Consider the following 24,993-nt stretch of genomic DNA (forward strand, 5'->3'; position numbering starts at 1 on the left):
CTTAAATTCTGCATTTTTCAATGAAAAATTTTCACTGAAAATGTCGTCCCATTTTTATCTATTAACCTATAAATGGTATGAGCACTTAAATTGCTTATATAAACCAAATACACTTAAACATGTAGCTTATTACTTCTCCAGCTACTGTAGGATTTTAGCTTTCTCAGTTTACAGTTTGTTAAATGATGCATATTTCTGTTTACAGACAAAATAATTGGAAGAGTGATCATGAATCTGCAGAAACGAGGAATTCATTTTTCAGTGATTTATACTGCAGTGAGACCTTCAAGGGTGAGTAATCTTCAGTGCCTAGAACTGTCAGATTTTTATCATTCAACAACTTAATGTTACAGAGAAATACTGTAGATGATTTTCAAGACTACACAGGAAAGCAATTCGTATTATATGAGGTTTTGACCAGAAAATATTACACGAATTTTTATATACAATAGCTATATCACATAACTATAGAAGTTTTGCTGTTCTAGGAGACCATAAATCTACCATTGTCTTTAGAACTTATTATTGTTTTTAAGAACTGCAAAATAAGGGGTTTTTTCTCCATTTAATTCTAATGGTTTTATAGTGAATTCTGCATGGAACCTTATCAAGCTGTCTGGAGTGGCTGGTCAGTAAAGACTGTGTTATTAATTAACTGAAGGCTACTAATGTAATGTATCCATTTTTAAACTAATTAGTTTCATTCCTTTTAGTCAGTACTTGATATTTACAACTGGAAGGTAAAATCTGCTAATAATCAGAACATCATTTATAGATAACATCATATCATGTTAACAGTAAGTAGCAATGCAGAATAGTTATTTATGAAGAGTTATCTTTTTGTATGACATTCAGTTTGCAATCAAAAAATATTCAAATTTTATTTTATTGTGATTAAATGGAAGACAGTCCTGCCTTGAGGAAAACAGAATCCAGTTGCCATTATAAAGAGAAACATACGAGGGATGGGCTGAATCCTAAAAAATGCAACTTTGAAAGAAACATGTCTATCTGTTCCAGTGGTAACACATCTGAGCTCCTGATATGATAACACAATCACAGAATCATTAGGGTTGGAAAGGACTTCCAAGATCATTTAACCGATCACCTTTGACTGAACACCATCATTTCAACTAAACCATAGCACTAAGTGCCACATCCAGTTTCTTCCACACTTCCAGGGATCGTGATTCCACCACCTCCCTTGGCAGCCTGTTTCAGTGTTTGACAAACCTTCCAGTGAAGAAATTCTTCCTGATGTCTAACCTGAACCTCCCCTCGTGCAGCTTGAGACCATTTTCTGTCATCCTGTGACTTGTTGCCTGGGAGAAGAGGTTGACTCCCACCAGGGCACAACCTCCTTTCAGGTAGTTCTAGAGAGCAATAAGGTCTCCTCTGAGTCTCCTCTCCAGGTTGAACAACCCCTTCTCCATCATCTACTCCTCATATGAATTGCTCTCTAGACCCTTCACCAGCCTTGTTGCCCTTCTCTGGACTTGCTCCAGCACCTCAATGTCTTTCTTGTGAGGGGCCCAGAACTGGACACAGTACTCGAGGTGTACCAGTACCCTGGTCCTGCTGGCCACACTATTTCCCCTGCATCCAATAAAGGATGGAGATTTTCCTTGGCTCTCCTTTTGTTGTTAATGTATTTATAAAAACACTTTTTATTATCTTTCACAGCAGTTGCCAGATTGAGTACTAGCTGAGTTCTTGCCTTTCTAATTTTCTCTCTACATCACCTAACAACATCCTTGTATTCTCCCCGAGTTGCCTGCCTGTTCTTGCAAAGGTCATAGACTCTTTTTTTCTCTAAGTTTGTTTTGTTTTGTTTTTTAAACAAAGATCCAAAATAAAAAATAAAAATTACTTAGTTATTGTGGCTCTTTACTGTTTGAAACCAAAGGCACATGGGCATTCTTAGTTGAAAATTGCATTTAGAACAATTGGAATGAAAAATATTTTTAATTAATGAAAGAATAGGGTTAAGAGAAGGAATTTTTTGATCAATTTTAGAAGTTTGTTGAATTTTAAATCTCTGCATACTTCAAAGGCTTTCTAAATTAAAATAACTTAGTTCAAGCAACTGAAGCACTTCTAAATAATTAAATCAATCTCCTTTAAGATGTTCTACAATTTTTTAGAAATAAGCAATTTAAACTCTTCTTAATTGCATAAATTCAATGCTGTGTAAAACCACTTGAAGCATTTTTTCCCCTCATGACAACTTTAAGTTATTTTACTGCACTCAAGGTACTTCTGTACAGAGCTAGAAAGGCAAAGCATAATGTACCTTTGAGGGTTCATCAGTCTGTACATGTAACCTCTTCTTAGCATGTACTGCATATATGAACTGTTTCATAATCATAAGCAAAAGTACTTATCTCCCTTCACTTAAGCTATAAAGTCTCTATTGTATGATCTAGAAGCTACGGGGTCACTCCCCGGTGATAGCCAAGATCAATACATGTGAGAAGTAAAAGGCTTTAATTATATTGTGAAAGAGTTTACATTTCTTAATGCATTTGCAAATCAGTAGCAATCATGCAGTATGAAAGATTTAGATTTAATAAGTTGCCATACTCCCAGCAGTGAAGGAAATCAGCTTTAGGTATTACACTTAAAAAAAAAAATAAAAGGGCAGCTCCTTCGAGTCATGTAAATTAATTTTATACGATGAAGCTCCTAAAAATGGGCATTTTTGAGATACTTCTCTCCCAGAAGCTCTACCTCCTTGCTGTTGGGCAGTTAATGTCTTCAGAGCATCATCACATTATATTCATTTGCTCTTCCGTTGCCTCAAGCAGAGAAAAATAATCATGAGAAATGCATATGGTGGAAAAGGTTCCAGACTGATATTGGCTTCACAGGAAGTGAATTAATGAGACAGGAAGGAAAACTCCCCAATGATTGAGCCTCTTTTCTGATTTGATGAGAAAGAACTGCTTGGTTTAATCAGTGTAGACACAGATGCCTTTGGGCTATCATAATTATCAGTTCACTACCCCGGTTCATGATGGAGATTTGTTCAGGCTGGCTCTTTTCTTTCAGTTTCAGCATGATTGGAGGGCTAGAGCACCTCTCCTATGAGGAAAGGTTAAGTGAATTGGGATTGTTCAGCTTGGGGAAGGGAAAGCTTCAGGGTGAAATAATTGCAGCCTTTCATTACCTGAAGGGAGCCTACAAGAAATCTGGAGAGGGACTTTTTACAAGGGCGTGTAGTGATAGGACAAAGTAGAATGGCTTTAAACTGAAAAAGAGTATGTTTAGATATTAGGAAGAAATTCTTTACAGTGAGGGTAGGAAGGCACTTTAGAGGTTGCCCAGAGAACTTCTGCATGCCCCATCCCTGGAAGTGTTCAAGGTCAGGTTGGATGGGACTCTGAGAAACCTGGTCTAATGGAAAGTGTTCCTGCCCACATCAGGGAATTTGAACTACATGATCATTAAGGTATCTTTCAATGCAAGCTATTCTGTGATTCTATGATTTGAAGCTGGAAGGCAGAATTAAGACTACAGCTACTTTGTGATCTACTTGAAATGGCTTCACTAACCAGTTCATGATTCCTTCCATCTTCTCATAAAGGAACCTCCCTCCTCCAACAAAGCAAGTGCCAAGTCTTGCGACTCTTGTTCTGAAATGCTTTGCCTTCTAGGTGTGGCTAAATTGGGGTGACACTGAGAGAGTGACTTGTAACACCTAATTCTGGGCAAGTGAAGTGTATATGTCTATATCTGAAGTTATTAACCAGGGTTCTCTTTACAATCAAGGACTTTTTAGGGTATGATCCTTCTGACTGTGTAGTAGGGTATAGCTGCAGAATGAGATGAAACTCACCCTTCATAATCTCCTTTGTCTTTGACAACCATAAAGGCAGTCCTCATGCTTAGGTCAGATCTTGATGTATATGTTTAGTCAGACAACTCTCACTCAGCATTTCTCATATTATTTTCTATTTAAAACCAGAAACTTATCCCAAGAATTGAGGACTCTCCTGCCAAGGCCTTTCTTTCCTTTGAAACTCATTTGATAGCTTATTTTTCCTCTGGAGAAATGCCTCTTCAGTACTTGTTCCACTCTTGCATCAGTAGTTCTCATGAATATATGTTTCTGTGTTCTTGGGTCTTTGATCAAGGTTACCCCTCTACTTGTGCTTGCTGCTAGTTATGTGTTTTTGCTTGTGGTTGTAATGCATAATTTTACCCTGCTGTTGTAATTGGAGAGGTTAAAAAGGCTACAGTGATTTCAAGTTAATACTTCCACTCATAAATCTCATCATGTTTCCCATCCTTCAGATCCTCAAGGTGTCCATGTAACATTTTTACTAGTTTTCTTCTGAAGCTGCAAGAGAGTTTTATAGCTGTCATCTTTTTCCACTTAGATTGAATGCTAAGACCACGGATTGCTAAAGGGAGATTTACAGCTGTGTCCCAGCTCCCAGCTCTGCCTCCACATTTTCAGAGAGCTTCTACCATCAGCTTTGGGCTGCTTCATTTTACAAGCTTTCTGCTCTAGTTGGTGTTTCTGCATGTTAAGTCTTTGATCCCACTCAGAGCCAAGCAATTTGAGTTATAAAAACTTTATTCAGCCAGAAGTAACATTGGAATCTGCAGCACAAGTGTTTACTTTTGACTCTTAAAAAGCATCTCTTGACCGTATCCTGAGGTGCTATTGATGTGCACCCCAGCAGAAAAGAGTATGAAAAGTTTTTATCTGCTTTGACAAGTGCTTATGGTTACATTTTCTTTTTTTCTACCTAACACATTTCTTAAAATGCATCACATTTTGCTCTGCTTCATCTTCCACTTACATCCATCTCCTCTCTGTTTTGTTGCCTATTCCTTTTACCGCTCAAGGAAGACTAAATGCCTCAACAGCCACCCCACTGACTTCACAGCTTCTGGTTAATGGAATGCTTTTGGCCATTTAATATACTCAAACATTATCTAACATGAGCTTTCCATGAATGAAACATTAGAAAAATGCTTATAATGCCATTTGCAGGAGTTGCAGGGGTCTAGGTTTAATATCCTCATTCATCCTTGAATACAGGAATTGCCTTATTCATTTAGTCTTATATTTTTATATTTGAAGGAGCAATTATTGTTTAAAATAGTATAATAAATCATTGATGTTTCCAGCCTAAAAGAAGAAGCCACAGGATTTCCCCATCCTTTAGTCCGCTCCTCTCCCCACTTAAAGAATGCCATTATAATTAAAAATAAGCTTTGATTTGTATATGAAGAATGCACACTTGATTGTTTCCTATCTAACTCAGTTTTGAGCATTTTTTTCTAATGCAGGTAGAACTCAGTTTTGAGTATATTTTTATAACACAGGTAGAGTATTTTTAAATAATTACAAAAGAACCATTTAAGGCTGGTTGTAGCCAGTTAGTTGTCATCCTAGGGGGGAAAAAAAGAAAGAGGAAAACATTTAGCAAAATTAGCCATGAAACTGAATTATACAGATGTGAGAGATGCTTGTTAGCAATTCTGTATGATTCATGCCATGTGGTAGTGGGGAATTCAGAGAAATAACTGAAAACTAGTGGTTTACCTTTGACTCTAGACCTTGCACTAGAGTGAGTTAAGATTCACTTACTTTAAACATTTTTACAACTTTAGCATACATTTTACATTATGTTTATGTATATATATATATGCTTATTGACTTTACTGCTAAATGAAGGGTAGCATGGAAGTAAGCTATTATTCTTATCTAATCAGAAAAATTTTATTTTCTGCTGTTTAGTTTTTCAGGCAGAGATGAAGCCTGTACAAATGTTCCATACAGATCAAATTAGCAAGTTGTGTTTATTTTCTGTTTAAAACTAAGGACCAGGAAAACTGAGGTGGAGGAGGAATGGTGGAGAAGGACACAGCTGAGGATGAATTGTCTCTTAAGTTAAAAAAGGAATTTGTGCAATACAGGTATAAAAATTGCAATGGATACTCTAAAAGATACGTATATATGCTCATATATGAGCAGAGGTCATAAACTAATAATTTAGAATAAAATTAAGGCATAAGGCTAAAATAGGATAGAATAAATGGAGTGTGTAACTGTAAACAAGCATATTGATATGACATTTTGGTAGGCATGCTAAAAATTTTCAGGAAGGAAAATTCCAAGGTTAGAGTGACGGAGCAGATCTGTAAAGGACTGCTGTTGTATCTTAAAAGAAGTTCGGATTCAAGGAGACAATTCTGAGAATTTTAGGGTCCTATTTTAAGAACAGTCTTTGAAAACTAAGGCTGAACACAGCATCCAAGGGATTTGACTTAAACCTAAAGATCTAAATAATTCATCTGTCTGTGATTTGATGAATTGTCCGGTAGTCTCCACTAATTACGTTGACTGACACTGTTTCTATCTGCAATACAAAGACTTTTAACACAACATATTAAAAGGTCAAAATATATGTAAAAAAAAACCATTTTCCCCCTCACCCTCCTCCCCACATGAAAATATACCAAACTGTGTCGTAATTAGCAGAGGGAGATAGAAGTAATAAAGCCAGGCTTCTAAAAGCACATTCCTGTATGCATAATGAAAATTAAAAGGAATATAAATTCTTGCAAATTTGGTACAATATCATATGACAGACCTAAAAAGATTCAGAGGAATAAAATGCATAAGACATAAAAGCTATTCATAAAAACACATTAGACACGAATTCTTTCAGAGAATACTGGATCTAATAAAAAAGAGGAACTCAGAAAAATGAGTGACAATGCAAAACCAAATAACCTATGTGTTGGTCATTGCTATGTTAGAACATAGACAAGTTCTCAGTTCAAAGATTTTTTTTCAAAAATCATTGAGCCTCAAGAGCTTTTTCTGCTACTGGGGTAGCAATAGAAGAGATTTCAGAATAAATCAATAAAATTCATAGTGCCATATCATCAAGGTCATATATTTTTCACCTAATTTCAAACTAAAGAAACTGCCAAACTGTCATCGTGATTTCTAAATGTATACAGTTTTTAAGTTATGATTTACATAATACATATGAAAATTATAAAAAAATTTTCCTTCAATCTCAGAAGATTAGGAAGTTTCAAGTGTGGCATGGGGTTTGGAAAGAGGCACCGTATCTCTGGAGAAATACAACCAGAAAAGCCTACTTTCCCTTCTGACAAAATTCATTGAAACTGAAGTCATAAATACATGGATATAGAAAAAGCTATAATAGAGGTTCAGTGTTCTCTGAGAAGCATAAAATATGCAGGTAAAAATAATTGTGTTGATAGAGTAAAAAGGGTAAAAAAGTAGAATTATTTTGAAGAAGTTAAAATAATTAAAGGTAGGAAACAGAGGGTAAAAATTAAGGATTCATGTTCACAGTGGGGAGTATCTGCCCCTGGGATTCTGTGAGGATTGATGCTGATGCCTGTGCTGTTTAACAGAGTCATTAGTATGGAAATGTGGGCGAAATACAATGGTGCCAAAGTTTGCTGATGTACTGACAAGTTGTGGAAACCACTCACAGCACTGCATCATTGGGTGATAAAAATACAGATGCAATTCAGTCTGGAAAAAAAAAGTAACACATAAGGAAAACCTTAAATATGCATTTTACACTGTGATGAGTGGTTGCTGTTTCTCAGAAGAGGGATCACAGTGCAAATGTGGGTAGATCTCTTGAAACATCCCAGCAGTCAGCAGCTGAATGAATAGCATGCAGAGCATTACCCATCATTTGGAAAGGAGGGCAAAGCATCAAGTGTCAATTAATTCACCAAGCCCTTGGTGAGTGCAAGTCTGCCAGTGGAACAGTTCATGTGGTTCTGGATATCCCATCTCCAAAGGTTACAATAAAGCTTTGAGATTAAAATATTTTAGCCATGAAAAGTGGCAATTCAAGAGGGAAATAATAAACAAAACCACTAATAACATGGATGGGCTGAACATGAAATAATTACTCCCTGTCTCTGGACAGTATTCATGACTATCGTCACTCACAGACCATAGCACAGGAAATCAGGGGATCCAAGTTCTTTAAAGAAACAAAGTAAACTATTTCTGGATTAGAAAAGCACATAGATTTCAGTGACTAGATAAACTAATGGAGGAAAGATAGGAAGGGTGGATGGAAAGAAGATCCTAGTAAAGGTGTTCATTTGAATGCAGCCTTCAGCTCTGAAGGTTTCTAACCCAAAGATTATAGAAATCAAAGAGGGCATCCCAGGACGAGTATTGTTTGTATTTACCCTTACCTTATTTTAGCTGCCAATTACAACCAGGAGCACTGGCTGTGAGCTAGGTGGACCTTTGCCCTCACACAGTTTAGCTGTTCTCATATCTTGGCGGTAGAAGTTGGGGATATTGACATAGCATTTCTCTGGGACAGGACTGTGAAAAGTAATATGTAACTTATTTAACTAAAGGCCAAGAGCCAGAAGAGGCAGCCAACAGACTAAGCAAAGCTCCACCAAAAGAATCTCGCAGATTTTTCTCCTCATGCTCACCTGGTGGATTGTTGTAGAATTTTCACCTTTGAAAATGAAAATAATTCCCACATGATTAAAAAAAAAAAACAAAAAACACAACCTGCTGCGCATAAATCATTGTTCTGCTGGCAATCAGGAAATCTATAATGAGAAATGACTGTCAACTGGAAATGGAGTAGGTGGCAGCTCAAGCTTGGTGCAGTCTTCCCTACTTTAAGTGAAAGGAGCTGGATTCTCAAGATCCTTGTGATTAAGCACCTGCAAATTGCCCATGGGACTTCTGGATCGTTTCACCATTCATTGTTACTGGTGAGCCCAGAGACTTGTGTTTTCGGTGCCATCTCCAGACACCAAAGCCCAAAGTCATGATCTTTTTCAGAGGCAGACATAAGTTGCCCTTTTGGGCACTTTGGGGGAACAAAGTGTTAGAAATGGGAAATGATCACATCTACCCAGAGGGTCACAGTGCATGTGTATCCTCCAAAGACATCCCTAGGGCTGAAAAACCAGGAGCTGAGAGATGTGTGGCGGTGTGGCTAGGTAGCTTCTGCATGTGGTCAGAGCAGCCTTGCTTTAAGTATCTACCTGAAGTGTTTCTTATCTTCCTTCCCTATGTAGGAAATAAAATTATGACTGTAATACTATTCCTTGGTCCTGATCCACAGTTTTTCTCAGGATCTGAACTTCCATCAGGAGCAACTGATTGTGGTTGAGCCAAATTCCCAAACAGGCTGAGAAGCTGGTGTAGAAGCTTGGCTGTGGTGTAGGAACAGCAATGGGCAGCAAGCTGCTAAGCCAATCCCACAGGAACACGGGAAGAAAGTTGATATTTGTTTTCTAATATGCCTGATCCTATAAATTTCAAATTTCCAAAGTCTCATATCAAAGCATTGTGACAAGGATCGGTAGCCAGCAGCCACAGAGGTGGCAGTTCCACTCAACTGCTGGCAAAGGTTGTATGCTTTGATCTCAGCTTGGTTGTTGGGCTAGAGACTGGCAGGAGATGAAATTATGAAACTGAGATTGCTGACATTGGCTGAGAGCTGTTAACCAGAAGTTTTAACTAGGCTTTCTACCAACTAGGTTGGCAGAAACACATCTATTTTGAGACAAACTTGGAAGAAATGAAGAGTTTTATCAAGAGAAATGAAAGAATGGTAATGTCCTTCAAAAAAGCATGGATATTACTTCTAAGATTACCTTTGTCTAGACTTTCTGGTGTGGATTTTGCTTATACGCATACCTTCTATCTTACACAGTAGACTACTGTCAGAAAAATTAGGTGGAGATTAAGTGCAAGAAAGCAGGGTAGAAGTTAAGTACCATTTTATAGATTTTCTGTGAAAAAATTTGATTGTTCTAACTTCCTTGTCAAAGAGATCCATCTTTCTAGATCTATTGGCCTTTAAGTTTTGATCCAGCAAAACGCAGAAGGCAGAGCTAGACTCCCCTTGCAAGTTGCTGCAGTGCAAGGTCTGTCTTTGTTTTCTCCAAAAGCATTGTCACACACAGATAGAGATGTGGAAAGCAAAGAAGGGTGGTATCACACTGGACACAGAATTTTTATGGGGAGAATCTAAAAAATATGCAGGTAATTTATTATGGACACACCCAAGGAATTGTAGAAATTAAGTGTAATTATTTAAGTAAAAGATTTATTTTCTTGAATTATTAATAAAAAATTGTAGGTAATACAAAATATTGTTTTGCTGTCTACACATCTCTCTTCAAGTTAGGAAAAAAGGGAGACAGGCTCCCCAGTTTTGCAGATTAGTTCTCCAAAGTGCTGCAGGATCAGAATATTAAGTGGAGGAAGGGAGAATTTTAGGGGTCTTCAGATTTTTAATTTGCTGTGACTAGCCTACATCTGGGACAAACAGTGCTGGCAACTCTCCCAGCACTGTGAGTAACACATTTTGGCTCCTATCTGCATTTTTCAATTAGGTAACCCACCAGACCCCATCTAACCTCTGTCCAACTCTCATTAAGTATCTGTTTCCTTTTATTGCAGCAGACACTCCTCCATCCTTTTTCACATCTCCCATGGCAACTTGAATTCCACATATGGACATAAGAAAGTGGGGAAAACAACCATTTGGAAGTGGGTATTCCCCTAGCAGTCTAAAATTATGCAAAATCTGTAGCTTCTTTAATCTCCATGGCAGAATTGCCTGAAACAGCACAAGAAATCTAATGCTAAAGCTGGGGAGATTGGCATCAGCAAATTTTCCTTGAATGATACATCTGGTAAATTCCTTTCAGAATTAATTCTGTTTTGCAGTGCAAGCTCCTAATACATTTATTTATCTTTTGTATATTTCATTGCAAAATCGAATTTACTAAAAAGGTGTAAATGAGTTTTAACACTCTTGAGGATGACCAAGAAATTGTTTTCATTGAAATAATTGTGTTTGATTTAGTTGTCCTAAATGAAATGTATGGTGGAGAATTAAGTGCTACTCTAGCTTCTACATATTCTGTTTTACTTTCTGAATTCAGGTTATTTTATTTTTTTTAGACTAATTCCTGCTCTTTCTTAAGTTGGATGAAAAGATTTCAGATAAAAATCTACTAAAAATTGAAGTAAGAAAATAACAGGAAATATAATTTTCTTTAGAAAATTGGGACTACGCTGGCATTTATGGATGTGCTTGTTTGTGCCATACATGCAAAAATTCCTTGCCTTATTTTAAGGCCTTTTAAGATGATTGGTTTCACAAGAGCTGCATCGCACCACCTTCTTCTGCAGTGGGTTCTGTTGCTTTCATGGTCACTGCTAACTCACTTGTCTCTGCAAAATATTGGTATCACAGAGTAGTCACATTCTCCGTAAATGACGGTCAAGAGATCTTTTGTACAGCCCAGTGCTGCTAAAGGACAGGAATGCGAAGAAGCCCATCTGGCCATAAGCATGTGAGCTGGCACTGTAGATTGTGTTTATGCAGGCCACGGCTGAACTGAGCAGCATAAAAAATATTGCAGCTTTACTGTCCCTTCTAAAAGAAGTTCCTGAAGCACCTGGGCATGACTTGGGTACTCTCCACAAGTCATAGAAGTCCTATCAATTATAAGAAAACATTTTATTTTACAGTGAGATCATTATCACTTACTGTAAGGTGTACATTCTGACTTTACCGTTCATGTCCCAGCCTTGCTTTTGTGAGAAACCCTGGGAGATGCAGAACACCAGGTACGAGCTGAGTGTCACAGTCACCAAGCCATTTGGCTTTCTGGTAGAACTGTGGTGCTTGGACAGGGCATGTGATGTCTGACAGGACATCAGATACTAATGTCAGATAGTAAGGTTGGTCAGATATCCTACAAGGCACTAAAATGATGTTAATCATTGTTAGTAAATGATTGCTATTGATGCAATGTACCTCATTTCTGTGTATTCTTTTTCTTCTGCTTTATCAAAATATTAATAAAGATGGGAAATAGAGATGAAAGATTCTTCTGGACAAAATGTCATGCTATTGACATTTATTCTGATTGGGCTTAGAGTTGCTGTACAAATATGGGAAATAAGGCTGGAAGGGACTCTAAAGATCATCCAGTTCCAACCCCCATGCCATGAGCAGAGACACTTTCCACTAGACCAGGTTGCTCTAAGCCCTGTCCAGCCTGGGCTTGAACACTTACAAGAATGTGGCAGCCACGAGTCAGCCTAGAGGAGAATTAAGAACTAAAACTCCCAAAAGATTAGAAATCATAGAAATGTAAACAGTTCAAACTTTCAAAAATAGAGGTAATTGGTAACTCTTTGCTTCATGTTCTAGATTTTGACAGCTTAAAGCACTGCTATGCTACAGTCTTGCACTGACAGATGAATGAAATAAGTGCAATCAAATACATTCTTTCTGCTTGCTATGTGTGTGATTTTATAAACTTGACGCTGCAAAGAACATTTTTACAGTTATACCAGATTCTAGTTTCAAACTGACTTTCAAATTATTGACCTTTAGCAGTGAGATACAGCCAGCCATTGCCTGTATCCCATATTGGTGGTACACTATCCTTCAGCAAAATGGATGTATTAGGAGAGGGGGTGAGACCATGATGCTACATCAGTTAGAAAACATGGAGGAAAACTGTCCAGTTTGTGTGGGAAGAAATCTGAAATGGTAATTTCAGGAAAAACACTTGTAATGTGCTGATACTTGGCTGGGATGTGAATGCTGAGCGGCTTCTGATGTGGCGCAGCCAAACCCCAGCAAGCAGCATGATCTGCCATTCTGCAGTACCCCTGCACTGAGCACATGGCAGCTTCCTAGTGACATTTTTTAAAGGATACATTGCAAAAAAAAAAAAAAAAAAAAAAAAAAAAAAAAAAAAAAAAAAAAAAAAAAAAAAAAAAAAAAAATTTTAGTGGTCCCTGTTAAAGCAAATTAAGAAAATGCAGGCATACAGACAATGTGGTATCCTGTCAATAAAATTGCAGTTGATACATGATATGTAGATGCAGTTCCAGCTGCTAAACCCAAAATCCACTTTGGATGACAGGTATTTGAGGTGCTGTGGTAGCAGCTGCAGTGCCTGAACTCCCCTCTTGGAACTTTCACCTCTTGATTCAGACCATCACAAGTGACCCAAAAGGATTCTTTGGCCCCCTCTTTCACAACGTATTTTGAGTTCTGGCTTATACATACATTCCCCAAATATTTCAGGTTCTTTTCTTCATTTGTGAAAATTAATGCTATTAAGCAATATCTTGTTCTTATACTGCTCTAAATCCTATGTTGAAACTAGTGTGAAATGTGACTTGTTTCTGCTATTCATAACTATTCATCATTTCAGTGAATGAAAGTTTCATTTTCACAGCATTTTTTATTTTTCTCATATGTGTTTACAACCTTTGGATTTATATTTGTTTTCAAATGCAATTTCGAATATATAAAATAGCCCTAAATCTTTTCTTCTTGTCTCTAGCCATTCTTTGTTGGAACAGCCAACAAAACTGTGGCAACAACAACAAAACAAATGAATAATTTTGGATTTAAGGTCTCTTTGCTTTGAAAAAGATTAGTGTGTTGGTGCATCAGGATGTTGCCAGATCATCTTCCTTTCTCCTTTGCTAGAGAGACTAATCTGAATTAGAAGGCTTACAAAACATATTGAAAGGAAGGATTTTGTTCAGGCTACCTCTACTGCAGTTTCAGTAAGTAATGACAGCATTTAGTTCTGGTTTAGAAAAATATAAATAACACCCTTTCTTTTCTGTATCTTATGTAATAAGTTCTTGTGGTTGTTCACTGCACATCTGAGATCAAAAATGCTGTTGATAAATCCAGAGAACAAGATAGTGACTCACACATCCCATGGCTCACATTAGGTAAAGGTGTAGGGCACACTAAACAACAGAATTGAGTATGGTTTAATGATCAGCAACATTTCCACTATGGATTGTTCCTAAATAATCTAATTTGATGTACAATAATTCAGTGTAAGAAATACCTCACTCACAGATAAGTTAGAGAAATGCACCTCAGGCTAAAGGAGTGAATATACAGGCCAGTGAGTGTTTGAGGGACATTTCTTCAGAGAGCTGATAATTTCAGGCTCCTGTTTAGTGTAGTGGTCCTACCAGCCTAAAGCTGTGCAAATAAAGACTCTCTGGGCGGCACAGTCCATGGATGCCTATATTTTCATTCACAAATATGAAAGAAACAAAAGCCTTTTTAGGAGTGTTTTTGGGAAGCTATGTTGCCTCCCTTCTTCAGCATGGACAAATTAATTAAAATTGATTTAATAATGGAAAGCTAGTGGATTTCTTTGTCCCTGAAATCCCTTCTTCCTGGGCAAACACTCTTTTGGTTCATATGCTTTTTCAGAGCCAGAAGGGAATCTCTATGTGAGAACCTCATGACAAAGTACTGGCAGGAGAGCAACAGAAATAAAGCCATACTCTTATGATTGTATTTTAATAGCTTTCTTTTTATTTTAAGGTACTTAAACCTAATCTCCCAAGTTCTCCCAATGACAATATCCAATGTAGCATTGTTTTCAGCTACTAGTAGGTGGCTTTTTTAAGCCCTCTTTAGGCGATACTTGGGGCCCACATAGTGAAGTCAATAGTTAGACAGGATATAATTTAGGCTTCAGCTTCTCCCCTCAGTTTGAAATAAAATGATTAAATTTCAGGAAAGCCTAAGGAAAGATTAAAAGTTTTATATAAAAAGTTGAATATTTTCTTTTGTTGTACCCTCTTTTTTAAAGAAAATGGTGTTCCTTTAAAATAATACATGTTCTGATGTATTTGAAAAGGGACTACTCCAAATTAAAAAGAAATTCATCCAGAAATTCATGCATGTAAGGGAGAGGAAGATTGTAGTCTTCACTGGTGCATTTAGTCAAAGGGGTTTAATGTAGACTTCTCTGTTTTATTCATAGAATGAGGCATCTGCAAAGACGTGTTGTAAATAACAGATGGCCAATAGCATTTACAGAGCAGCGGTTAAGGTGACAAAATCTTTTGGGGCTTCTCTCCACAGGCAGGTTATAGAGTGATATTATAGCCTCTGATCCAGACTCAGAAAATGGTCTTAGACTGTCTCTAAACCCATTAAAAGTAGTTCCAGGCAATAGCTCTACGTAATTATAGTTCTAGTAATCCCTGTAATGCATTTCATTTCTTGTACCCCAGAGTTATACAAGGGTAGAGACCACTTGTAGCATACAAATTGTAAAGCTTACATGGGACTTAAAAATATGTGGAATATCCCAGATATGAATGGAGTAAAAAGTGAGGAGTAAGACATCAACAACAGGATAAAATTACTGCCTAATAAGGTCCTCTAGTTTTAACTATTGATATCAGTGTGGCTGTTTTACCAAGGATGCCCTGGGCACATTTTTTAAAACATTACCTACTAAAGGGAATTCCTGGAAATCTCTTAAAAGCAAATGTCTCTCTTGTAGGAGTTCACCACATCACCAAATGAGCATAGGTCTTATTTTTCCAGAAACCATCAGAAGACTCAAAAAAAATCATGCTGTAGTTAAGTAGTGTGATTTCATGCCTGTTAAAATGAGTGTAAAAACTATTACTGTTATTATGGGGTGATGGTCACTGAACTGGCAAGCTGAAATTTTCTTGTGACTTTAGTGCAGAAAAAAAAGTTCATTTCTTTTAATATATTCTTCTGGGGGAAAATTAATTCTTTTACATGTTAGCACTAATGTGTACTGCTGTCTTAAGGCAACACTACCAACATGGTTTTACTTTCAATTGCCTAGTATCAGTGCTGGTTGTTTTCACATGTGGATGCCTGGCCATGGGAACCTAGGTTAACACTGCTTCATTAGCCTCCACACTGCCAGTTAAAGATAGACAATGACAAACACGGAGGTTGACTGAGAAATGGGTGTTCATGGTACAGAATGGTGAAAATCTGTGTTCAGTTGATATTAACTATGACAAAGGAGATGAATTGTTAATGTGCTGTTATTCCAGATTTCTAGAAGAACCGATGTGGTGGCAGAATTGAGACGTCAGTTAATGGCCACTGAGGAAGAAGATGATTTATCATATCCTCCTCTGAATATGACCACTGGAAATCATACATGCATCCTTTTTTATGCTAGTAATTTCAGCCTCAAAGCCAACAGTTCAGTTTCTATAGATTTGACAAATGCAACATTTGTAACACAGAATGTGAATATTTCTGACTCTGAGTGCTCAGACAGCAACACAACGTGAGTAGCACAAGAAATTTCATATCATAATACATGTGATTCGGAGAACTAATCAGAATTAGTGCAATATCAAGTTAGTGCTAATTTAATTTTCTTCTTCTAAAACATCCAATATTAAAAAAAAAATGGATATTACTAAAAGAAAAAACTCAAGACCCCAAAAATTGCTCAGATGCAGCCTATTATTTTCACATTTTTTCCCTCTTATGCTCCTTACCTCCTTTTTTGTTTATATTTGGTCAAAAAAGGTTTCCCTGTGCCTGATCTCACAATTGCAGAAATCTACTAGTATTAATGAAATCATAAATTCATTCCCTTGAAGGGGATTATTGCCAGTTACTAGTTGGTAATTCAGCTGGAAGTAAATTAATGAAACATAATCTCAGTTTTCCTTTGCTTTGAAACACCTGCTCTTGGGTAAATAACACTGCAAAAATATTTAGTCATATTTTTCTGTGTACTGAACCTTTGCTATATGACTTTTGTAATTGCCTACTGATTTAGAATATTCCCTCCAATTGAAATGTCACAATGATCTAATTAAAAGTGACTACTCTAACATTAAAAATCTGTTTCTTATTCTTAGACTGTCATTAAAATACACAAATCCAGTGAATGGAATCAGCAGCCTTGAGATAAGGTAACTTATGATTTATTCTTAAATAGATCTTTATAACACCTGTTTGTAAATTAGGAGCAAAAAAAGGGGAGGAGTTAAATGTTTTTGAATTTATTGTTTTCTCTTCTGAAGAGTTAGTGTTCAGGAGAACAATAACACAGTCTTTATATAGAAAATATATTAATATGCTCAGATAAAGTTCTGGAAAAATGTTGTAGGCAAAAATCCATATTGTATGTAACTGGTATATGCAGCATCCTCTTTTAGTAATAGGTTCTGTCCATGATCCTGTCTCAGGTAAATCTAACTGTGATTTGCAAAATATTCTAGAGACTGAAGTCTACTTGCATGGTCAGGACTGTATTTAGTCCTCATGTGGATTGCCAGTGCACTCTATTAGTGCTAGCTTGGGGTTAATGAAGGGTGCAAAAAAATCTTAATTTTTCTGCTCCACGGGTGGTGGCAAGACAATGTTTCTCCTACCATGAGAAGTGGGAAGAAAAACAAGGGAATGGGAAGACTTTTGAAGAAAATCAAAGGGAGAATCATAAAATCATTTAGCTTGAAAAATACCTTTAGGATCATTGAGTCCAATGTTAACCCAGTGTTGCCAAGTCCATGACTAAACCATGTCCTGAAGTGACACATCTACATGGATTTTAAACACTTCCCAGGGATGCTGACTCAGCCACTTCCCTGGGCAACCTGTTTCAAGGCTTGACAACCCTTTCACTGAAGGATTTTTTCCTAATATCCAACCTAAAACTCCCTGGTGCAATTGGAGGCCATTTCCTCTTGTCCTTTGGCTTACATGGGAGAAGAAACTGACTCCCACCTCACTACAACCTCCTGTCAGGTAATTGTAGAGAGCGATAAGGTCTGCTGAAGGCAGCCTCCTTTCTCCAGGTTAAACGATCCAGCTCCCTCAACCACTCCTTATAAGACTTGTGCTCCAGCCCCTCCACCAGCTTCTTTGCCCTTTCGTGGACTTGTTCCAGCACCTCAATGTCTTTCTTGTTGTAAGGGGCCCAGAACTGAACAGCAGATTTGAGATGTGAACTCATCACTGCTGAGTACATGGGGATGAGCACTGCCCTGATCCTGCTGGCCACACTATTTCTGATACAGGCCAGGATGTCACTGGCCTTCTTGGCCACCTGGACACACTGCTGACTCATCTTCAGCCCACTGTCAAACAGCACCCCCAGGTCCTTTTCTGCTGGGCGCTTTCCAGCCACTCTGTCCCCAGCCTGTAGCTTTGCATGGGGTTGTTGTGACCCAAGTGCTGGACATGGCACTTGGCCTCACTGAACCTCATACTGGCCTCATCCAGTGGATCCAATGGATCCAACCTGTCCAGATCCCTCTGCAGAGCCTTCTTACCCTCCAGCAGAACAAAACTCCCACCCAACTTAGTGTCATCTGCAAACTTACTGAGGCTGCCCTCAATTTCCTTGTCCAAAAAACTCATAAAGATATTAAGCAGAACTTGCCCCAACACTGAGCCCTGGGGAGTACTTCCTGTGATTGTCTTCCAGCTGGTTTTAACTTCATTCACTGCCACTCTGAGAATTCACAGATGTTGTTCTCACAAGTGGACTCTGTGGATGGGGAAAGCATCTGCTAGTGTTCGCGTGCTGTCATTCAGCTGCTGGTCAAGAAATGTCAATTCTTTCCTCAGAAGCAGCAACAGCAGTTAAAATTATTTTCTTAAGCTCTGGCAAAGATAATGTGACCTACTCTTTTCATTTTGATACCTCAGTTGCTTCCAATTATTTGGGAAGGATTTGGCCAGGGAACTTGCACTGAATTAAATTTCTATATATCGGATTATGAACTGGATGTTTGCTTGGGCAGCAAGACACATGACTTTTGCTATCCAAAACACTTTTCACATTTTGAATAAGAGGAATTGAAATCCAAGGAAACCAAAGAGAGGAAATTAAAGTAATAATGAGGGAGACAACAAAAGCTTGAACAACATATTAGTAAAAGAGCCAAAGAGGCATATGACATTAAAATGATAAGCTTGAATGAATAAATAGTATGATTTACACTGAGACAGAAGGACATTCTACATTCACGTAAAAGAAGAACTTGTGTTGAGGAGAGTAAGCGATGTGTTTCGAGATGTATTTAGAGTGAATAGAGACACTTATTATCAGAGACCATGGCAGGTGGCAAAAAAACAGACATGCATTGTTATTTATCTCTTCTTCAAGCATCTACAGCTTTTGAAAGAACATAGTGTACAAATAAGATTGCTGTTAGTATAGTATTTTTACCTTTTTGACCATTATAGCTAGCTGTTTATAGGATTCTTGAGAACTGTCCTTGGTGATGGTGTCAAGCATGCCTTGGTTTCAATACTGTAAATTGTCAAAGAGACATGGGGAAACACCCCTAAACACCCTGGGGAATTAAGTAAATATTTTCCTTGGATCTCATTCCAAAAATACTGTTCTAAACCCAAGTCTCTGTGCAAGTTTTATTTTTCCTTTCACTATAAGTCCCAAAATAACACTTTCTCTGATGCTGCCCTGGTGCTTTTCTGTCTTCTCGTTGCTGCTTCTGTCCCACTCTCATAGAGCCAGACTCACCAAAACTGTGCTCTGGATTTTCATTCTATATCTTTGCTCATCCTAGTACAGGTCTTAGCTGCTCTCCTGAAATCTCTTTCTGCATTAATGAATCTGGTTGTTTTCTACATTTGTTCTGAATGTGACATCCTCAGCATAATATCATGCTTTCTAGTAAAACTACAGTTCCAAGAAAATAATATGAATCATAAAGCATCATGTGGAGCATGACACTGTGCTCCAAAAACTAGTTAACTGCTAGATCTTAAAGGTGTTGTCTTCTCTAAAGTAGTCAATAGTACTATAGACACAGAATTTTTTGGCAATTGAAACATTTATCTTAGGTTTTGTTTTCTGAAGCAGACATAAGAAGATAAAATATGATGTTAGTGCACATATATGGACTTAATGAGGATTATGCAGATTTATGTTTAGCCATCTGTTTGTTAAAAACTTAAAATTTTAATTAATTATTGGATGAAAACTTTAATGTGGTCATAGTGTATCTGAAGAGAAGAAATTTGAAGCAGCTCTGCAAACACACTTATTGTAATTTAAACAAGAATATCAGTACAAAAGCTGAATGGCTCATGTTTTCTCTCTTTTTAAGGAATCTTTTTTGTATTCTTTGAGCCTGTTTTAGTAAAGACAAAAATACTCACAAAGTTTCTCATGACCTTTGCTTCTACTTGAACAAATAACTAAATACCAAAATGCATAAACAGCCCTTGAAGCTAGAATAAAAAAATTCAGGCTCTACAATTGATGAGGACTTGAAAAGAGAGCTCAGCTAAAATCCTGAGTGTTGTCATGCCCAGCAAGTAATAGTAGCATAGGCTGGCTGTGTTTTTCAGAAGATTTTGATTTATTCCATGGAGTCATGTGTGATCCAGTTTTTTTATAGGCCCTCAGGGCATTTAGACACAATTTTTTATGGGTGGCACAGGTGTTTCGCAATAAAAAAATGGAATACAGGAAGAATGTAGGGAGTGGCTTCTGGAGCAGCTTCCAGAGTAGCCATTGCTTGGACATTCATTGTGGGACCTGCATGTGGGAGGTAGAGAGTAATTGCTTCTCTATTGCTTTTTCCCCCCTCTTTCCCTAACTTACTAAGCTGTCCTTATCTTGACCCACAAGCTTCCTCACTTTTGCTCTTTCTAATCTCTCCCCACCATCTGGTTGAAGATGAGGAGGCAGAAAAAAACTATATGAGTGCTTGGCTGCTGGGTGATCTCAACCCACAACACTTCAGAAGCCTTTATAAATTAAAAATAGTACTAAAGACTCACCTGGTTATTTGTGCTGTTTTCTGTTGAATATTCACTTGATTTATGAGACAAAGGTGTCATTTTAGGCCTCTATTAGCTACCATAATACACTATTGTATGCTATATAATGCAAACATTAAGATATACTCAACAGAACCAAAGCAAGCCATTGATTTTTTTTATGACTCAGTAGCACTTTATTCACCTTGTGTGTCATGTTTAGCATGTTTCTTGTCAAGGGCTTCTAAAATCTACAGAGATACAATACAATCTCTGATTTCCCCTTCTGGTAAACTTTGATTACATTTGTTGTTCAAGATAACACCTTGGTAAGATTATGTTCTGCCTTAATAAACAGAACACAAGCAGGGCAAAGAGGTGGAAAGGAACAGAGCTTAGAGCCATAACTGCATTTTTTTGCCTTGAAAAGTCCATTTTTTGTAGGTGTAGGAGAACATCTCTTGAAGAAAGAAAGTGACTCCAGAGAGGATCATGTTCAGGTAGCTCAATTTATTCTTCAGTGAAAGAGACTCTAACTTCAGCAGTATAAGCCAGATCCAGAGCCTGCCCCTGTTACTAACGCTGGTCTACCCCTACGTAGTGAGCAGCTGGTCACATCCCACCTCCTCCTAGCAGCTGCAATAGCTGTTTCATCCCGAGCAAACAGCTGTCACCTCCCTCTCCCTCTCTCTAGCAAGAACGACAGTCCCACTCATCCACTTGCCACTGAGAGGTGAGCTGTTAGGGAGTGGTTGCAGAGTGTTGTTGTCACAGTGCTAGAAAAGTAAACTATTGCTGCAGCAGGAGTGGGAGCTGTGAGCAGTAGGTTTTTTGCTGGAAGAAGCATCATCTCAGCTCTCTCATAAACTGATACCCAGATGTTCAGTCACTTGTCTGTCATTTTCTCAGGGAAAAAGTGTCAAAGTGGATGGAAGTGCAGGGCATTAGTATTTTCCACACTTACACTGACACATACTTGACTGTTATTGTTGTTCATAGCATGTAAAGAATAAAATTGAAGCAAACCACACATTTTAAAGTCTTTTATCTAACAACTGTGTTTCTTTCTGAATCTTTAAAACAGTAGTAATTCTAGGTATCTTCCTTTTCATAAATATCTCTGCTTGTAATGATTAGCCATGTGAGACGTGATCAGTAACAGCTGGTGGAAGAGTTCATACAGTTATCTGGCACAAAGGGAGCCTGGCCCATGACCAGGAAATTTTATGCCACCATACATAAAGTACATGATGTCTCTAATGTACATAATTGTCTCTAATGTTTAATGCAAACATAATGTCCCATAAAAGCCAAGGTATTTTCAGTTCTGCAGATAAAGCCTTTGTTCTCTCTCCCTTCCTTGTCATTCATTTGCGGTAAAGTGCTCTTTCTATTTGTTATCTACTCATCTGAGAAAATATTAAACTAAATGAAGCAAATCTATAGATTTTTATTTTGTCCTTTTTAAAAAAAAATTTAATGAGTCATAGTTACATCAGTTATCTGTTAAGTATGTGCTTGTTGGAGGCTATTCACTATCAGTTGTTTTGAAAAATGCTAAGGATAAAAGCCTGTATTAGTAAGTCAACCATGTTCAACTAGTTCATGAAATGGAATGTTAATTCTCATAAATCTTCAAGTTAACATAACATTTTAGTCTTTGGTATAATGTGAAGATAGCATTCTCTTGGAGGATATCCTCGCATGGCCTTATAAAACTTGTTTGTTCTTATGGTAAGTTTACATAGAATTGCCTTGTTTACCACTTTTCTCATCCTCTCAGCAAAAAACAGACCACATCCAGCATCTTTGTTTGGCATAAACATTTAAGGTTATAATTGCATTTGTAACTGGCTTTCAGCTAATGCCTGAAGCATTGCTACTGGGACACCATGGAATTTCTGTTCAGATTGTACAGTATATCAGAAAAAGATTCCTTTCTTCTAGCAATTAATATCAAGTCTAATACATGATTTAATTTTGTAACTCTATAACAATAGAATTTTGTCCATAAATATTTGTGAATGCGTACTAGATAAAATTAGTATTTTTTTTTCTTTTTCACTGATGCTTGCAGCTGAATGTTGTCTGGATAAACCTGTTTAGACTAGAAATGTAAGGAAGGCCATAAGAAAAAGCATTCTTTTCTCAGTTTAATGACACTTTGAGTTCTAAGATTCCTTCTGAGCATTTTGATACTCTTGAGGTTTTTGAAGTTACATAAATCAAAATTATTAATAAAAGGGAAAAAAAAAGAAAAAAGAAAGAAAGGGTTCAATTACTGTAGTAACCCAACCTGACAAAATTTGTGTTTAGACTCTGTGTTTTGTGGATGACATGATACTGAAAGTAACTAATTTGAACAAACAAGCAATATTCTACAATGGAGAATATTCTCTCTCTATGTACATATACCCTATATATACACATACCCCATGCAACATAAAATAGCCTACATATTGCCCCATTTATAGATTAATGCTCATGTTTTCAAACCTATCATTATTGCATCTAAGGTATTACCTCAAATTTAAGTCAATATACAATGTTACCCACTGGAGATAGACATAATAGCACATTTCATTTAGTAAAAGGTGTCATTTATTGCTAAAAGGATTCCTTTTCTAAATCCCTTGTGCTTACCAATAATCAAAACAAATCACAGGCAAACTTTATAGAGGAATACATGTGTAGACCAGGTAGGGCTAAAGTTTTAAGCAACATACAATAAGAAGAAAGGTCTATCATTTCCTTATGAGATAGCTTGAATGCCTAGAACTAGATAAAAGGCAGTAAAGATTAGAACATAGTCCTGATTTGAAAAGGATCAGGATGTACTTTTGTATATTCTCAATTATTTCTGTTTCATAACATTTGAGAGGTGTTCAGACAGTACTGGTAGTAACATACATATAAATTCCATCATTGTAAACTGCTGGAAACTGCTGCAATACCACACATACACAGATGTTTTCAAAATGAGAAATATTTATTGTGCCTAACCTACTACAAATTATGAAACTAGATCTGACAAAACCCTCACCACCCTCCGGTGAGAGAAAATGCTTTCCTCTGTGTCAAACTCAGACTTTGCAAAGGAAAATGCCATTTAGCCATTTGAGCCAGAAAGAACTGCAGTGATAAATTGGAATGGCTGTCATGCCTGTACCTATCATAAAAGCAATTTTCAAAAAAATCCCATAAAATGTTTATTCAGAGCCACTGCAGGCTTTCTGACAGTCTCTCAGCTTCTTCTCCACTGATTATAAACTGCTGATAACTTATGAAATATGCCACTGGCAGAGGTCCTTGAAAAATGAAATCGCATTTGTTCCTTGCTTGCCACAGCTGTGGAAAGCTGTGCTTGTGAGATGAAACTCCAAGATGTAGTAAATGCATTCACAGAATCAATCCCAATGACATGGGTGGCCTCGTCATCATCAGCTGTGATGTTTTCAGTCAGCAATAGTGAACCTTTACCTGCCACTATTACTTTATGAGATGGATATTAATTTTTTCCTTCTAACCTTTTTTTCTTTTTTTTTTTTTTTTTTCTGTTGTCTTTCTAGGTTTTTAATGACCAACAAGTTCTATGAAGGTTCAGCTAGACAATGGTTCACATTAGATTCAGTTGAGATCATACAAGATGATGTAAAGTTTGCTAAATTTAATGTTTCTGACATCTCTGCTCCTGCAGAGTATTCATTTCATTGTCAGCTGGTGGGAACAAGCAATCTCTATCCTGCAAGGCTTGTTCCAGCCAACAATGAGGCAAAAAATTGGGATATTTTCATCTCCAGGTTGCAGGTGAGTATGCACTGCCATTTCAGAGGTAACTCCAAGAACTATTACTTGCTATTGTAGATGCTGAATGACACACATTCATAATGCATTTACTTTCATTTCAGTCTGAGGAAAAATATAGGGAAAAGTTGCCCTATGTGAGCTTTTCAGTAAGGGTAAAAAAGATGCCAGCTGCTGAACAAGGAGAACATGAAAGCACAGCTTTGAAAAACAAAACTATGAAGTTGTCCACAGAAAAGAAAAACCAATTAAACCAAATGTACTTAATCAGGCAAAGAATGACTAAGCCCCCATGCCTGTTTAATGAATTGGGCTGCTCTTGGAAACAGAGGTCTCTTAGGTGGGTGGCTTTATGCTGCTTACTTTGTTTATATTTGATTTCTTGGCACTTTGTTTACCTAGGAAAGTACAGCTTAGTGTGGTTGCTGTTTCCAGTGACATAGACTGTCTGTGCTCCTACAGATAGAAACAAAGCCCAGTGCAATTAGATTTAATGGAAGGTTTGCCCCGGACTTCAATTAAAAGCCATACTAAGTCCTGCATGGCTGAGAAGGAAAGCAACTGGCTTTTT

The 24,993-nt window shown here is 37.3% G+C and overlaps 1 protein-coding gene across 1 annotated transcript in view; it reads left to right on the top strand.

The window, feature by feature from the left end:
- ATP6AP1 (ATPase H+ transporting accessory protein 1) overlaps positions 1-24,993 on the top strand; it is a 45,825-nt gene that overhangs the window by 15,478 nt on the left and 5,354 nt on the right. Inside the window, exons 6-9 of the mRNA XM_027894744.1 lie at positions 206-291; positions 15,911-16,152; positions 16,739-16,792; positions 24,188-24,425. Coding sequence (XP_027750545.1) covers positions 206-291; positions 15,911-16,152; positions 16,739-16,792; positions 24,188-24,425 — 620 coding nt within the window. The remainder of the gene's footprint in view (positions 1-205; positions 292-15,910; positions 16,153-16,738; positions 16,793-24,187; positions 24,426-24,993) is intronic.

The sequence above is a fragment of the Empidonax traillii genome, unplaced genomic scaffold (genome assembly GCF_003031625.1).
Source record: "Empidonax traillii isolate 1590-97213 ecotype Southwest subspecies unplaced genomic scaffold, ASM303162v1 scaffold441:size580623, whole genome shotgun sequence".
In the NCBI taxonomy this organism is placed as follows: domain Eukaryota; kingdom Metazoa; phylum Chordata; class Aves; order Passeriformes; family Tyrannidae; genus Empidonax; species Empidonax traillii.